Genomic DNA, 14,402 nt, shown 5'->3' with positions numbered 1-14,402 from the left:
AATCCTTCAGGGAAGGGACTTTTAATTCCTTGGAATGACACAGGATTCTCTTAGCAAACTTGCCCTCCCACTAAGCAAATTATTAATCAAACAGATAGTTCTGCTTGTGCTGACATCATATTTGGGGACATTGCCACTGTCTTGTAATCTGTGTTAGTCCTTGCAGAAAGATCTCTAAAATAATCCTCTATCTGTGGCGCATGTGTATATACATATACATATGTGTACACATGTATACAGATATATATTTTAATCCTTGTTTTTTAACCTAGACTTTGTACTCTTATCAGCAGTGTGCTTTTGGGCAAGTCATATCTTTCTGATACTCAATTTTCTCATCTGCAAAATGGGGATAATAATAGAACTTACCTTGTGGGGTCACTGTGAGGACTGATTCAATGTTAGCTTATTATCCCATATAAATTTCCTAAACACATATAAACAATCATACCTTCAAATATACAAACTCAGTGGGGCATCTGATGTTCAATTAACTATGAAATTCCCTTTATCTCATATCTATCAACTAGACTGGGTGTTCATTAATTCAAAAACATCAAACCATGTGACTCTTGCAGGATAAGGATACACTGGTGGCAAGAAAGACAAGTGATCTTTGCCTGGATCTATTTTTAGGAATGGTTTATCTACACCCCTAGTGTTAACACTGGAAAATAAACAAATGGATGAAAGGCATCATAAAAGAGTCACTCTGAGATCAACAGTTTCATGGTATTTGAAAATAAATGCGGATGAAGAAAACATTTAGATCATTTCTGTACCAGTCCTTACTGACACAGGGCAGGCCAGAATTTGCAGAGAGGTTTAAGAGGAATTGCTGAATTGATGAATTCAGACTGTTCAGACTGCAAGGTTCAGAGAGGTTCTATGTTTAAAGTGTAACCAGTGAGAAAACTATAATTCAATAGTTGGTTTTCAGTAAATCACTATCCTACAGTGGAGGAAAAAAATGAATTTTTTTGTTACACAGTTACTTCATCTGAGCAGAAAATTATCATCGGTTTGCACAATGAATTATACTATATCTATATATTATTTATTCTCACCTAAAAAAGTAGGAAAAACCAACCCTGATGATCCTGTCAGGCTAGAAAGATATTATAGTTAATAATTCCAACATCACTAGCTACCTGGTAGTCATAATTATACCAATTCATACTATTATCTATGGGGAAGATTACAATTAGAAATTTATCAAAGAAACAGCTGAATATTTTGTTCCCAATTATACTCCTGTCCTGCCAAAATAATGTCTGGCAATTAACTCATTTTCTAAGAAGAGTTCTGATATGTACATGGACCATTCAAACCTCTTAGTTAAATACATATTACACCATACAATTTCCTTATTCATCTTAATCTATTAATGGAACATAATCTTACCGGAAAAGGAAAAATGTTGTCAGCCCTGTTCAAGCTATCTTCCATCCAGGATTTAGGAGCAAATGCAGAGCTGGGGCGAGCGTACTTCTGCAGCTGAATATGATTGCTTGCAAAATTTTTCTTCAAAGGCGAGATGGAATTCAGGGGCGTTATTCCTCCATTCAGCCCTCTGCGGTGATCTCGGCCCTGGGAACCTCCCCAGCCCCCATATCCACCACCTCCCGGGCTCCAGGAAGAAGATGGTGTAGGAGAGGGACTCTGGTAGCTGCTCCATGGAGAGGGGGGTTTGTTAAGATTATTCGCCAAATGAGGCAGCTGGTTAAAAGCAGCATTTCTGTGTGTGAAAGGTGGGGGATGGGGACTGGCAGGAGACCTCCTCTGCTGCTGAGGCTGGTTGTGATGATGCTGGAAATGAGGATGATGAGGGTGGTGCTGTGAGAGGGGCCCGATCTGAGGGGAGAAGCTGCCTCCAAAGCCAGGGCTGACATGATGGGGAAAATTTTGAAACAACAGAGCACCGTTATTAGCCGAAGCAGCCGGGACCCCTCCCTGGTGAAAGAAACTTGCATCTTCATTGATGATTGTAGAGGAAGAAGGTGCTATCGCTGCTGACCAGTTACTGAAACCAGTAAGAGACGATGCACTAGACGTCAAGGGTTGGGTCGAAGTACCCAGCCCCGCGGCTTCTTGATAATCAAACCCTGTCAACACTGGTGACTCGATTCTTATTTTCTCCTTCCCATTGCCATTTTCTGAAGAATTGTCCCCTTGATTTTCTTCTGATTTTGCCTTCTCGGGTTCAGGCAGTATTCCAGCTTCCTGACCTGGACTGGGGGAGAGCGGCTGCTTTTCTAAAGGGTCTTGCTGTTCCTGTTGCTGACTTTTTGCTTTTTCCGACCCCAAGATCTCATCCTGAATGTTATGGGTAGCTGGAGCAGGAAAGAGCCAAGCTGACCCGGCACTGCTGCCATTGGCAGCTGTGTTATTATTTATAAAAGCAGCAGGGCTGGGGGTGGCATTTTGGTGATGGTGTGGAGGCTGCAGATGTGGATGGAATCTGACTGGAAAAGCAGATTTATTCCCAGTATTGCTTTGCACTAGCACTCCAAACCCGTAATCCCCCATTTATTATTTTTAGGATCAGATTCTTACAATAAAAAATGACAACCTGATGTCTCACGTCTTTGTATCCTCTACCCAAAATTTCAGTTGTTTGTTTGAAATGTCTTATTTATAGCTAGCTCAAAGATCGCAGCTTATCACTTGAAATAGTTCTGATTTGGAATTCTGGCCTCTGAAAGGAAAAAAAAAACTAAAAAAAAAATCTCTTAAAACATTGACATGAATCCAACTGGGCTTATTTCTAGGAGGGAATAAAAACGAAGAGGGTAAAAATCAAGTCTTTGGTTAGTAAAATAGGCGCTTTCTTTTTCCAAAGGAAAATGTACATGAATGACAAAAACACAGCTTCTCAAGCATCTATGGATGTAGAAGAATAAGCATTGCGCGGAGTAAAAATATATATATATATAATTTAACAATCACATATGGTCTTCCTCAGCAGTTTAGATTCACTCACATAAAAATTAGAATAGGGCTAAGAGGAGAATACGTTCTTTTCTTGGCAGCTTGGTTAAAAAAAATCAGGAATAATTTAAGAACATTATATATTATATATTTATATATATAGATTATATTAGGTTATCTGGGGTGGGAGGTGAATTCCTGGTTGCGGGAGAGGAAATCAGCATTGACTAATGGAAAGATGATTGCAGGGAGGTTTCTGCTGTTCCTGGTCCTGTTTCTGCTCTTTCACGGGGTGCAGTTTTGGCCTCTGGGGCTGTTCCTGAGGCTCTGGGTGCAGATCTTGCTGCGGTCGCTGTTCCTGGGCTCCCCCCCGGCCTCCTCTCCCCCATGAAATGGGCTGAAAACACCCGTTTCTCCCTCTTGGGGGGATCGCGATCAGGAAGGATTTAGCGAGACTCGACGAGAGCGAGCTGGCGGCCCGGGGGTGCGGGGACCAACGGGGCGACCTGGAAGGTCCTGCGGTTTCGGCCTCTTCCCCTCTCTGCGGCTCCGGGGTTTTTTTCCCTCATGGGACCCAGGGGCGGTTTGTTCAGTTCTCTCAGTTCGATTCTCCGCAGGGGGAAAAAAAGAGGAAAAAAAGGGAAAACCCACTAGTGTAGTTATTCTAAAAGAGAAGGGCCTCCCCCCTTTGTGCTCTCTCTCTTTTTTCCCCCAGATTTTAGAAAAATCTATAATTTAGAAGGCTTTTGTTTCTCCTCACGGTTGCTGGGCCGTCGTCGTCCCCACCGCCGCCGCCGTAGCTTTACCCCGGTCCCGCAGTCCCCGCTGTCGTTGTTGCGGACTCCGCCTGGCTCTTCTTTTTCTCTCCTTCTTCCTCCTCTTCCTCCTCTGCTGTCGCCGATGCCGCCGCCGCCGCCGCCGCCACCGCCTCCCGGTGCCCGGGTCCCGCAGCCGCGGCTGAGTCCTTCTCCTCAGGACCGAGCCGAGTGAAATGACAACCAGCTGGAAAGACCGAGAGACACTTCCGGTTCGAAGAGGGAGGGGTGGGGTACCGAGGGCACTCCGCCCACCTCTCGAAATACCAATCAGCTGTTAGAATTTCGACGAGGCCACGCCCCCGGATCAGGTCCCCTCCTAGGAAGGTCGAAAACTTACCTCGAGAGGCGCCTCTTCCGTCTGGGCCTCGCCCAGTGAGGCCTGGCGCCTGGAACCCCCACCCAGAGTGAGCGCAGCAGGTTGCCATCTTTAGTATGGGCAAAGGACTCCTTCACTGTTTCTCTCCCCTCACCACGCTTTGCAGGAGTTGCATATAGGGATGCACGGAAGAGAACAGATCCCTCGAGCACTAAGAAAAAGAGTCAGAGTCTTGGGGATCCAAGGGGCGACCGGTGAAACCGCGGATGAACGGGACGCCTGCCCACAGTAAAGGTGGGCCCCCAGGCATCACGTGCTTTGCTCGAGCTCCGCCCCAGAGGGATCTGGAAGGGGAGGCGGGTCTCCCCAGCCGCTGTGCCGTGCATAGAACTGCGTACGTCCTTGTCCTGCCTGTAGCCCTCACGCGGGACTCTCCCTTCACCTTCCATTCCCCCACCCCCACTCCCCAGCTTGGCTTAGTTACCCGTCTGGTGCAGTCTGTCAGGCACAAAGATACAGCTGCTGTAAGCGTAGGTAGTTGAGCCTTCTTCTCCATCCTATTCTAGTCCACCGTACAGGCTGTACCAGAGGGACATTTCCAACACAAAAATCTTATTGTGGTCCTCACCTGTTCAGATCTCTTTCTATGAAAAAGGCCAAACTCCTTGGTCTGGTATTCAAGGCCTTTCCGCTCTGTGGGCAGTGCATTTTAACACCTCATCTCCGAACAAATGCCCCAGACCAAGCTGTTCCAAAGATACTCTCAGTGCCTTTTAACATGCCCTTTCCTTTCTTCTCCACTTGGTAGACTCCTGTTTCATTGTAGGAATCCGTTCAAAAGCTACCACCGGCTCTGTCTTCTGAATTCTCTTACGAGCATACATGGCTCGTAAGTCCTATGTGTGTATGTCTTTCATGCTCGTTTATCACACGATTGTAATGGCGGCTTAGGTCTGCCAGACCTGGCCTCCACTGTTGGCTCGCTGAGAAGAGGACCTTGCGGATAGGAGGCATTGCTGAATGAGTGCTGAGAAAAATGAATCAACAAACCAACTACGGTGGAGTTACCTTGAATGACAATCCCTTTTCCAAGTCTGAATTATTTCATTACTTCTGCTGTTTGATTTGGAGTTCACATCTCTCAAACTTTTATCCTTTAGGTTTTCAGTAGCTGCTCCACTGTGTGTCTTGTTCATCTTTGTACATTTCTGCTTAGGACCACCATCAGGGACTAGGGTAATGCCTTGCTCTCAGCACAGGCTCTAACGACATTGAATAAGTGTTTTCCTTTAGAAGGAAATGAGAAATGAAGAGAAGAAATCACAGTAGAGCCAAAGTAGGAAAACAAAGAGAGATCAAAGACTTTTAAGAAGACTCTTATGAACAAAGGTGGCTTCCATTTCATTTCTATAGCCCTCCCTGAATGGCCCTGATTTCTGCTGCCTCAGTTTCTCAATCTGCCAACACTTCCATGTAGAATACCTGTTCAGAGCCTTAAGAAGTGATTTTTATTCTCTTTCCTTGTATCATGACCATGAACCTTAACCTCTGCAACTCTACTCCGAGTTCTTTGAGCATAGGGTCTTACCCTGCTGTTTATTCCCCACAACTGGACATACCTTGAGACTTGCCGATTCAGTTAGGTGTCATTTCCTCCAGAATGGTTTCCCTGACTGCCCTCTCTCTAAAATCTTGTAGATTCCTCTCTTTAAATTACTGCTAGTTGTCAGTGGGTTAGTTTCTTAAGGGCAGAGGTTTTATCTTTGTGTCCCTAGTGGCCAGCATAAGGTCTGGCACAAAGCAGACTCAGAACACCATTGAGTGAATGAATGAATGAATGAATGGTCAGTACCCAGTAGATGGTTGAGTCTTTTGCAGCTACCAGTTCTCAGTGGCTAAAATGGCAGCCATGACTTGAAAGAAAAAGGACTATCTTTGGAACCCAACATTGTAATTTGAATCCTACCTCTGCTACTTCCTAGTTGTCCTGCCCTGGGCTTTACCTCTACCAGCCCCTAGTTCCTCATGGATAAAATATGAATGATATTTCCTCTCTCACTAGGTTGGTAAATTACATGAGCTACATGTGAAGTGCTGGGCTGAGGTTTAAAAAAATATATTAGTTCCTTATTAACATATGAAGCATAGAGAACTTGTATTTCACAAGTGTCTTTTGCCTAGAAGCAGCTGTGTGCATGACTGAATCCAGGAACCTGTGTTGGTTTGTAGAGAAGGAGACACACCCGAGCCACAGTCAGGATGCTACTAGGTCAGCCTGATCTTTTAAGACTAAATCAGATGTGGGCAGTAGGTTTGGGCTGGACTGAAACTAAGATGATCACTATAGACGTCAGACTCCTGGTTAGGGAGTAGGAGCATGGGAGAGGGAAGTGGGAAACAGTTCTCTTGGGTTAGTTGTCTGCTCAGAAACCCAGGATACCCAGCTCAGGGCTGCCCTCCTTAAAAACATTCTGGCCTCAGAAACTGGCCCAGGTAACCATGACAACGATTCAGCAGCTCCATTTAGGATCTCCAAAGGGATCTACAGTTGCAGATGAGTGCTGGCTTGAATGCTCTGCTGGCAGAAGAGAGCCCCTCCATGAAGCATGCTCACTGGGAACTTTTCAGGTTGCAGAGAAAGCAAGCTCTAAGCTCTGCCCAAACATTAAGGTGCTACCAGATAAAAACAACAACAACAAAAAACAAAACCAAAAAACCTCCCTCCCTGTCCAGCAAGGGATTGACACACCTTCAGAGAACCTGTAGACTAGTGAATGCATGTACCGTGTTGGCTACTGCCCAGCCCCCTCTGGGGTTTGAGGTCAACCACACCCCAAACCCAAGCCTCCCACGAAGCATGGCCCTAATATCTCTTTCACCAGCCTCTTTTAAAACTTGGCAGGTGATATAAATCTCACCTCATAATCACACAGAATGAACTCTGCCCCATTCCAATTCTGATGTCCTCCACCACTGCCCTTGAAGCATTTGTTAGCCTTCTTCCAACAGCACACACCCAATTCCCCAGGGGCCTGCCTGGTGACTTTAGTAACCAGGGCTGCCACCCAAGGCCACTCCTTTTGTGCACTATACAACTCACAGGGCACCACAGACTATTATGTGAATGCCACCCCCTGGAGTTGTACAATGTGGCAGCCCTGCTTCAGTTCATCTGAGTAAAACAGAGGCACCTTATGGAAATATGACACCCGTACAAAAAAGTGACTAGATACTACCGTAAATTACATGAGTACATGCTCATTGCATGCAGAAATATTTAAAGCAGTTGGTCCATTTATAGTTTAGAGTCGGTGGCCCAGGAGCTTTCTGTGATGGCATTGAAGGACACGGTGTCCTTGGTGTTGTTGAGTAGTGAGCTGTAGCAAGAAGACAAGTCTGGGCATGTCCATGGTCCCATCCCCTAAGAGATTAATGCCCAGCGGTTACTTTGCTTAGCTTCATTAATAAGCCTTCTCATGTAGTGGTGGAATATATATTTTACTGAAATTAAAAGAATATAACAATAATATTTAAAGGTAGGTCCTATGAAGGTAGAGGAAGAGAGAAGAGTGGAATTACTTTTGGAATATCTTCTTTTCCAAAAGTATCTGGATGCTCACTCCCAGAAGGCAAGCTGGACAGAAACAAAGCCAAGTCCTGAAAGCAGGTTTTATTAAACCCCACCTCTGCTCTTCACCCTGTTTTAATATTGAAAAGTGTGCACGTTTACTTAGAAAACACCACTGTGTTTTGCGTTTTTTGTGTGTGTGTTTTTTTTTTATGGTTAATTGCTGGGTTATATTTTCCCTTCTTGTTTGTTGTTTTATAATCTGCACAAACCCTCTGCATTTTAAACACTGTTTTCCTCCTGCTTTCCCATTTAAGGTATTATCATTCACATACAGTCCATAGTTAACAAGCATTTTGGTGGGGGTGGTGAAGCCAGTTCCTCCAACGCATTGTTACTGAATAAATGGCTTGGAAAGGCCCTAGACACAGACATGCTTCACTTGAAATTGCCTTATCCTGGCAAAGATTTAGGTGAGCAGAACAGGGGGTTGACCTTCCAAACTGTGATATGCATCACATGGGATGACTTGGATTCTTTCGTGGCCTCAGCCACCTGTGTGGATGGGCTGCTGACCTAGATTACCCCTTGCTGTTTTGATTGGACACACCTCACTTCCCCGCACACAACCTCACTTCCCCGCACCCAACCCCGGCCATGCTTCTCAAGAGCTGCCATCTCACACCCTGTAGATAGGCTGGAGGATTTTCACTTGTGATTCTGGAAAAAGAATAGCTTTTTAGAGCTTTCAGGGAAGCTTCGGGGTCCAGAGGTCAGAGAGCCGGGAGTCGGAGACCAAAACTCTAGCCCCAACACAGCCATAAACTCATAGACACTGGTTCAGTTTGTCTGGTGATTTCCTTTCGACCAGAATTTTTGCTACCTAAACAGTTTCACTTTGGAACTCTTAAGCAATGAAGGTTCAAAGAAAGGCATCTATAAAAAAAAAAAATTACTAAAGATGCTCCTCTTCTTTTATATCCAAATTTCCTGGTCCCCTATTCTTGGAGTATATATATTCCTGAAGAACTGTTATGAGAGAGTTGATTCATAAGCATCCAACCTCACACTTCAGTGTGCATTGGTCCCCAGTAGGAGCCCATCAAATGCAGATTTCCAGGTCCTGCCCCCCAAGATATTCTGATTAAGTTTTCTCATACTATTTTCTCATAAAATTTTAAACTTCAAGAGATTTTTCTCAAAATAATACAAGAACACAGAAAAAAACAAAATAAGAATGGCTAAAACAAAAAAGTTCCTTTCTCACATGAAAGAGGTTTGGGAGAGTCAATATAGGGCTGGTGGGGTGGTTTTAAGAAGACAACAGAAGCCAGGTTCCTTCTATCCCATTGCTTCCCTCCTCAAAATGTAACTTCTGCCTATGATCCAAGATAGTTGATCAAGCTCCAGTCATCATGCCTGTGTTTTAGATTGAAGGAAGAAGGAGAAACATGAAGAAAGACATGACCCTTCTCTTTGAGGAAACTTTTCAGAAGACATTCACATCACTTCCATTCTCCTCCCACTGGCGGGCATTTGGCCATATGGGCACAACTTGGGCAAAAGACGTTGGGAAGTATGGTCTTTATTTCACACTCATGTACCTAGCTTTATAAAAAGTGACATTCTATTAACAATGAAGAAAAGGGGAGTTGGATACTGATGGGTGAGGCATTTTGGCCTAGAGAAGTTTAGTGACTGACCTGAGTCTTATAGCCAAGTCAATGCCCTCATTTTGCAATTAAGGAAACAGGTCCAGGGAAGAGCCTTGTCTAAAATAATTCAGTTATTTTGCCCAGGTATCTTGACTCAGAACTCTTCCTCTACCCAGTAGTCTTCAAATTTTAGCATGCTTCAGAATTGCCTGGAGGACAAGTTAAAACAAACTAGAATTTCTGATTAGATAGGTATGGGGTAGAGCCAAGAATCTGTGTTTCTAACAAGTTTTCAGATGCTGATGCTGCTGGTTTGATGAACATGCTTTGAGAACCAGTGATCCACAGAACATCCCCACCTGGGATTAAGAAGGGCCTTCAGTTCACTGTGGCCAGCCTTAGTCCTCCTTCCCTTTTCTCTGGTTTACTCAATGGTGCCGTGATTCATTCTCTCAGTTGGCTAAGCCAAACATAGGAGTCATCCTAAATCCCTCCTTCTCCTCCTCCATCCTCTTACAGTTAGTCCCTAGGTTTTCTTCATTTCTCTCTTCAGCATCTCCTCCTTCTCTCCATATCCTGCTTTGGTTCAAGTCTGATCATTTCTCACCTGGATTTTTTTGCAGCTCCTATCTTCAGGCTTAATACCTGGCCTTGCTCGCTGAATCTTTCTAAATGGGGAGTCTACTTACATTACTCCATTGTTCAAACACTTTCCGTGGCTTCCTGCTGTACTCAACTGTATTTTTCTTTTTTTTTTAAGATTTATTTATTTGAGAGAGAGAGAGTGGGGGGGGAGGGGCAGAGGGAGAGGGAGAGAGAAACACAAGCTGATGCCACGCTGGGCCCAACATGGGGCTTGATCTCAGGACCCTGAGATCACGACCTGAACCAAAACCAAGAGTCAGACACTTAACCTACTGTGCCACCCAGGCGCCCCTCAACTGTATTTTTCAAACTTCAGTGATTTTCATTCCAGTATCACAATTTCTGCCATATTAGTATAGCTCCTGCAGTGTCACACATTTAATGTTTCTGTAAGTTGGCTTACCTTCTAAGAAAAACTTAAAACCTTATTTAAGGCAACGTGATTTACCACTCAAAATGAAAAACAGTTATCACTTACTGTAACCAAAAAGTAATTGTCATGTTTAAATATTGAAAACAAAATAATGGTATGAATTTCTCCTAGATCCTGTATGCATTTCAAAAGCTCTAATGTTGAGGGCTTCTTCCTTTTTGTTAAAAAGGAAGATTAATAAGGTTAGAAAGGTGCTAAAGACTTACTAGCCCAATCTTGAAAGATCTTTACATAATTAGAGGGACTGACAGAGAATGGAAAGGGAACTAAATTTCTCATTGTGCGATTTAAGAGTATGCATTGCCTTGTCGGGGTTTCACCTGCAATCATCTCGTGTACCCCACTGGAAAAGGACCTACTATCTGAAAAACACTGCCAGACTCCTTAACATGTCATCCCATGCACCTGACAAACTGGATGACATTTTAACATTACTTTGTGCAACTCTCCCAGTACATCGTTCCAAGCATCTTGAAAAACTTGAGGTTCCATGAACTTGCCATCAGTCATGAATACTATCTGCTACAAGTAACAGAATACATGAGTAAGAATGACCTAACTATTAAGAGGTTATTTTTCTCACACATCAAGAAGTCTAGAGGTGGGTGGTTGCTCGTGCTGGCTGGTCAATGATGTCAGGACTCTGGGTTGGAATCTCTAGATTCTAGATTCTAGACCTTTCCTTCAAGGTCTTAAGATGTCTGCCACAGACCCGGTCATCACACTGTGGCTTTCAGAGGTGAGAAACCAAGGGCTTCAAAGAGTTGAGTTTCTTTCTAGTCATGAGTTTTCCTCTGATCAAGGAGAGTAGGTCTTTCCCAAGGGCCCATCAGCACACTTCCTGTTACAGTTTTTAGTTCAAAACTGGGTCACATGCCACAATCTAGACCAGACCTGGGCCCACCTCCCCTGAGACTAAAGAACCCCCAACATGAAACTTAATCCCAAATCAGGATTCTGCTAGCAAAAGTAAAGGGAGAGTCTTTGGAAAGAAGTCAAAAAATGTCTCCTATGCGTACCACACAACTTCCTTAGGCCTTTCCATATGTGTCTGTTTGCCAAGAACACCTACTTTGTTTTCCAGAAGGGCTCCTACTCAAGCACCCTCATTGGCCTTCTTTGACTTCCCAGCAAAGGTGGGTGTCTTCTCCTAAGTGGGCAGAGACACTTAGCCATATAATTGATTATTATGTTAATGACTATTTAGATCCCACTCACTAGTCTTGCTCCTCTGGGTCAGGTGCTGTTTTCTCTTTTGTATCCTCTGGGCCCAGCATTATGCCAGCACATGGTAGGCCTTTACTGAGTGTGTGTTGAATTAAGGTTGAATTAATCAATTTTTTTTTTCCCTTCACATATACAAGTCACAAGTAAACCCAAAGTAATAAATGTTAAGTTGAATTTAACAATAAGCATACTTTGGAAAATCTTACAAAGAACACTCTAGATTTTACTGTTGCTATTCTGTGTTGTTCTATGAAAAATACAGCAATCTCCTATTAGCATACATCAAGTTACTATTGGCATAACACTTCCACCACACTGCTGATCTTCTGGCAAATCACTCACTGTAAATCCTGGAGAGTGGTTTATAAACTTAGTAAACCACTTCAATCTTGTGTAAAACGCATTATACATGGTAATAGCTTCGTTTGGCCGAGTCAGTTTAGGTACAGTTCCATGATTGCATTAAGCTAGTCTGTATTGATATACCCTCAATGTTAAACAGCTCCCTAATGAAGTGGATTGCCTGGAAGCCATTGGATAGAGCATGCACACACACACACATACATATGCATACACATCAAGTTACCACCACCCAAAAACAACTGCAGAGGCAGTAATTATATAATATTAATGAACAGGATCATATACAGTTGGATGTACCAGTTTCAAATGTAGCTGAGTTGATTCTCAGTAATGCGTTTCTTGAAATGACCTGGCCTCCACAAAAGTACCTTCAGGTTCAACAGCCCGTGTAAAATAAAATAAATGCATAAATAATTTAGCAAGGGAAATAGGTAGTATTATGGCCACACTTCTGTGTGGCTGTTATTTAAAAGCCTGGCAGCTTGGCAGTTAAAAACCACCATGTCCAGGGGTGTTGTAATTCACCATTTGCTCGGAGTTGAAATGAGGCAGAGGAGAGCTCCAGGCCCCTAGCTCATTTTTTATTTAGAGGCAATTTTTTTTAATCCATTTGGCCATTTAAGTTCCAAAAATAGAAAAAGGAAAAAGAAATAAACATGCTTCAAATTTAGAAGTTTAGAGGGTGGTTGTAGCCCTCCTTAGGCAAGGTCTGGGATGCATTTTCTAAGCAACGTTTTACAAACTTGTAAGTGCATGGTGAGTGTTTAAACATTCGTCTCATTGTATGTGTGTGTGTTTCTTTTGAATCCCTATCTGGTGGTTTATGAGGCAGAGTTTTTCAAATTCTAGTCTTTTTTATATACTCAAGCACATGATTGTTGCTGTATTATTATATTACCTATCTTACTATTCGCCCAACTTTATTTGCAAATGGACTCAATTTTTTTAGAACTTAACTAAATAAGTTTAAAAGGAAAATTTTATATCACTAATGTAAGCAGAAAAATCAGTGTCACATCATAAAAAGATGCTGCTATTTATGTTTTCCTAACGCACACTGAAATAAATACGTACAGAGCCGAACAAAAGCCTAGTGATTCAGAGTTTCCCTGTGTCCCACCTGAGAGTGTCTCAAGGACTGTCAGTGGCAATTTTAGGGACATACTCGCTTACTGGTTCAGAACGCACACCTTTTGAATCAGGTTCAGAACGCACACCTTTTGAATCAAGATTGGTTCAAATCCCACCTGTGCCATTTGCCATTTGCTGAATGACTCATGAGCAGGTCTGTTCATCTCTCTGAGCCTCAGTTTCTGCATCTGGAAAATGGGGATAAAAATTGTTAAGCAGTTAGCTGAGAGGATAATATGAGGCAGTACACGTAAAGCTCTTGGCACAGCACCTAACCTATAGCAAATGTCCAAGAAATGTCAGCTGCGATTATTATTAATTGGTGGTTGGGGAGATGTGGGTGATTACGGAGCACCAACCACCAACAAATTCAGTTCAGAACAAACAAAATAGATTAGGTGTCTACCATGTGACAGGCTCTGTGGTAGGCCCTGCAGACATGGAGATGATTCTGGAAGTGACAGACGTAAGGAGCTAATGACCGCAGTGTATGGGAAGTGCAGTGAGGGGTATGTGCTCAGGTTATTATGGCAGGCCAGAGGAGAACGTGAGGAAAGCCAGCATCACGAAAGCAAAAGGAACAGATCCATCCATCAGGCCCTTCCTGCTGGGTTACAGGGACATTCATCAGTACTGAAAGGTACCAAGTAAATTGGATTTCTGCTGGAGAACAGAAGATGCATGGACTTCAAACATATATACAACAATGGAGACATATCATCATTTACTTATGGGCTTAAGTGACACTAATGAATTGGTGAATATCACTTTCAAAGCCAAAGAGTGATCAAGCAATGTGTAAATGGAATTTTAATTTTCTTTCCTTCTGTTGAGGTCACAGGCAGGTGGTTCACAGATATTTTATATTGGGCCTGCAAAATAATTTACTTTTTTAAAGTTATTACTTGCTAACACGTAGAAATTATGCACTTTTATGAGAAAACCCAGATTTGTATCTATAAAAAAAAATGGAAGATGTGGCCATCTGGATTCCCACATAGGGCAATTTGGGGCTGGAGTTAAGTAGTTGCTATTCTCGTAAGATGGGGTGTTCATCATCCAGTTCACCATAGTCCCTACCCATCCAGCTGATAGTGCTGCCATAGGAACCAGGCAAGTGGGTCCCTACCTTTGGCCCCATGACTTAGAGGCACCACTCTGGCCCCTCTCCAAAGATGCCCTTCCCCAGGAGTTCATGAAGCCAAGGGACGCCTGCACTGCCTTTTTGAGACCATACTGCTGGTGCCAAGGGACCCACGAGTTCCCTGCCCATGTGACGTGTGCCTGCTTCCGGAGACCTCTTTCTCAGTTAGTT

General features: G+C 43.4%; 1 protein-coding gene across 4 annotated transcripts in view; it reads right to left on the bottom strand.

Moving 5' to 3' along the window:
* CPEB4 (cytoplasmic polyadenylation element binding protein 4) overlaps window positions 1-3,935 on the bottom strand; it is a 61,391-nt gene extending 57,456 nt beyond the window's left edge. For all 4 annotated transcript variants that reach the window (XM_078066885.1, XM_078066886.1, XM_078066887.1 and 1 more), the window contains exon 1: window positions 1,405-3,935. In XM_078066885.1, the coding sequence (XP_077923011.1) occupies window positions 1,405-2,529 (1,125 nt within the window). In that variant the 5' untranslated portion in view covers window positions 2,530-3,935. The remainder of the gene's footprint in view (window positions 1-1,404) is intronic.
* Window positions 3,936-14,402: the final 10,467 nt, after the last annotated feature.

This window comes from Halichoerus grypus, chromosome 2 (genome assembly GCF_964656455.1).
Source record: "Halichoerus grypus chromosome 2, mHalGry1.hap1.1, whole genome shotgun sequence".
NCBI classification, from domain to species: Eukaryota; Metazoa; Chordata; class Mammalia; order Carnivora; family Phocidae; genus Halichoerus; species Halichoerus grypus.
The sequence above is the reverse complement of the archived record's forward strand: the minus strand, read 5'-3'. Positions and strand labels throughout refer to the sequence as shown.